This window comes from Glycine soja, chromosome 20 (assembly GCF_004193775.1).
Source record: "Glycine soja cultivar W05 chromosome 20, ASM419377v2, whole genome shotgun sequence".
NCBI lineage: Eukaryota > Viridiplantae > Streptophyta > Magnoliopsida > Fabales > Fabaceae > Glycine > Glycine soja.
The window spans coordinates 16,842,991-16,845,315 of record NC_041021.1 but is presented as its reverse complement, the minus strand read 5'-3'; the positions used below and the strand labels follow the sequence as shown (position 1 = coordinate 16,845,315).

The 2,325-nt window shown below is 40.6% G+C and overlaps 1 protein-coding gene across 1 annotated transcript; it reads right to left on the bottom strand.

Annotated features, from left to right (window-relative positions):
• Positions 1–1,180: 1,180 nt before the first annotated feature.
• Positions 1,181–1,519, bottom strand: LOC114401893. The gene has a single exon (XM_028364472.1). The coding sequence runs from the start codon at positions 1,517–1,519 to the stop codon at positions 1,181–1,183; it is 339 nt and encodes a 112-aa protein (XP_028220273.1).
• Positions 1,520–2,325: the final 806 nt, after the last annotated feature.

The following is a 2,325-nucleotide window of genomic DNA, read 5'->3' as shown; positions in this document are numbered from 1 at the left end:
ACCCCTTTCAGCTACATTGCCCCAAATGGGCTTCTAAGTTACCTAAAATCCTACATTGACTAACCCTAAAACTACTAACCTTAACCTAACAACATACAACTAAGAAAACAAGAAGTCATTTATCCTAAGGTTTGAAGAATGAAAAATAAAAATAGAAATGTGCTAACTTACTTAGATTGTTCTTGAAATGCAGCAATGAAGATGCAGAGAAACAATACACACGAAGTAGAAAGTACACAAGTGCTCAAGGTTAGGAAGGTGCAGAGGTTTGGGTGCAAAGGTAACAAACATCCAAAGTGCCTCTGCCTTTGATTTTTAAAACTGAAAATTGTATGGCACGCTTAGCGCACAGCTGCGCTTAGCGTGCCAACGTGACGTTTGAGTTTAAAACCCAAGCACTTAGCCTAGCCTCGGGCTAAGCCCAACTTGAAGTTGTAAAGTTCGATAAGCATCTGGGGATTAACACGGCAGGCTATCCTTAGCGCTTTCTGCAACACAAAATATTTTTTGCAATATGCGCTTAGCCTGAGATGCGAGGCTTAGCGTACCATCAAGTTTCAACTTATAGAGAGTTGTTCAGGCTTAGCGCAACAAGCACGCTAAGCGCACTTCCAAGAATTCCAAACCCGTTATAGATTGGCGCTTAGCACTTCCTAGCCCGCTAAGCCTAGCTTAAAAACTCAAGTTACAGAATGGATCTGGGGCTTAGCATAGGATAGCGCGCTTAGTGCTGCTACAATAAAAAATTTTCCAGAGAAGAAGTGGCACTTAGCACATCATCCACGCTAAGCCCACTGGTTAAGGTGAAATTACCATGAAGATGTGGGGCATAGCGTAGTGATGTGCGCTTAGCTGAACTATTCAGCCAACCAATCAGGGGTCTATGCGCATAGCATGAGCAAGCTCGACTTAGCGCGTGAAGACTGAGCGCTTAGCGCAAGGTCTGCGCTTAGTGAATAGACAATTTCCAAAAAATTTCTAAGAATTTTTCTGTCTATCTCTTCATACAAGCTTAAAACCCCTTGTTCATCACTAAACAAGTTGAAATTAATAACAATCACAAGCAAGATATCCTAACTACATACAAGACATAAGAATGAAAAACAGGAAAGGGAAAGAAAAGTTGGGTTCCCTCCCAGTAAGTGCTCTTTTAACGTCACTAGCTTGACGCATCGTCTTGTTATCCAGGATCCAAGCGAAGAACAGTGTTCAATCTTTCCATAGCTCCACCATGGTATTGTTTCAACCTTTGTCCGTTCACTACCCATGTCCTGTCAGGATCTTTAGATTGAGGATCACAAAGCTCCACTGCTACATATTGTCGAACTTTCTTGATAGTAAATGGTTCATACCACTTTGATTTAAGCTTTCCAGGGAACAATTTAAGTCTTGAGTTGAAAAGCAACACCTGTTGTCCTAGCTGAAAGTCCTTCTTGAGCAACGTTTTGTCATTATACTTTTTAACCTTTTCTTTATACAACTTTGAAGATTCATAAGCAGTCAATCTCATCTCTTCCATCTAGATGCGGCTTCATCAAAGTTCAAAAATTTCAAGGCCTAGTATGCTTTATATTCCATCTCCACTAGTAAATGACAAGACTTGTCGTACACCATCTGAAATGGGGATAAGCCTATTGAAGTCTTGAATGTTGTTCTATATGCCCATAAAGCATCATCTAATTTGATGGACCAGTCCTTTCTAGTAGAAGCTACCGTCTTCTCCAAAAAAAATTTCAACTCCTTGTTGGATACTTCTACCTGCCCATTGGTCTGAGGGTGATAAGGTGATGTTACTTTGTGTGTCACATTATATTGTTTCAGAACCTTCTGTAACTAATTATTGCAGAAGTGTGTACCTCCATCACTAATCAAAATTCTGGGCACCCCAAATCTTGAGAAAATATTCTTCTTCAGAAATTTCACCACGGTCTTAGCATCATTATGTAGGGTAGCCACTGCTTCAACCCATTTAGAAACATAGTCAATAGCCACCAGTATATATTCATTGCCAAAAGACGAAGGGAAGGAACCTACAAAATCAATCCCCCAGCAATCAAATACCTCAACCTCCATGATATTTTGTAAAGGAATTTCATTTCTTCTTGATATAGCTCCCATCCTCTGACATTGATCACAGTGTAGCACATGCTGGTGAGCATCTTTAAAGAGTGTGGGCCAAAAGAATCCGGATTGTAAAACCTTGGCTGCCCTCTTACCTTCACCATAATGGCCACCACATGAAGAGTTATGGCAATGCCATAGTATACACTTGGCTTCTTCTTGGGTCACACATTTGCTTAGAAGGTTGTCAGCTCCTATCTTGAA

What these genes read in the sequence shown, in the direction of transcription:
- LOC114401893 (XM_028364472.1), bottom strand. Translation starts at nt 1,519, where the DNA reads ATGGAAGAGATGAGATTGACTGCTTATGAATCTTCAAAGTTGTATAAA.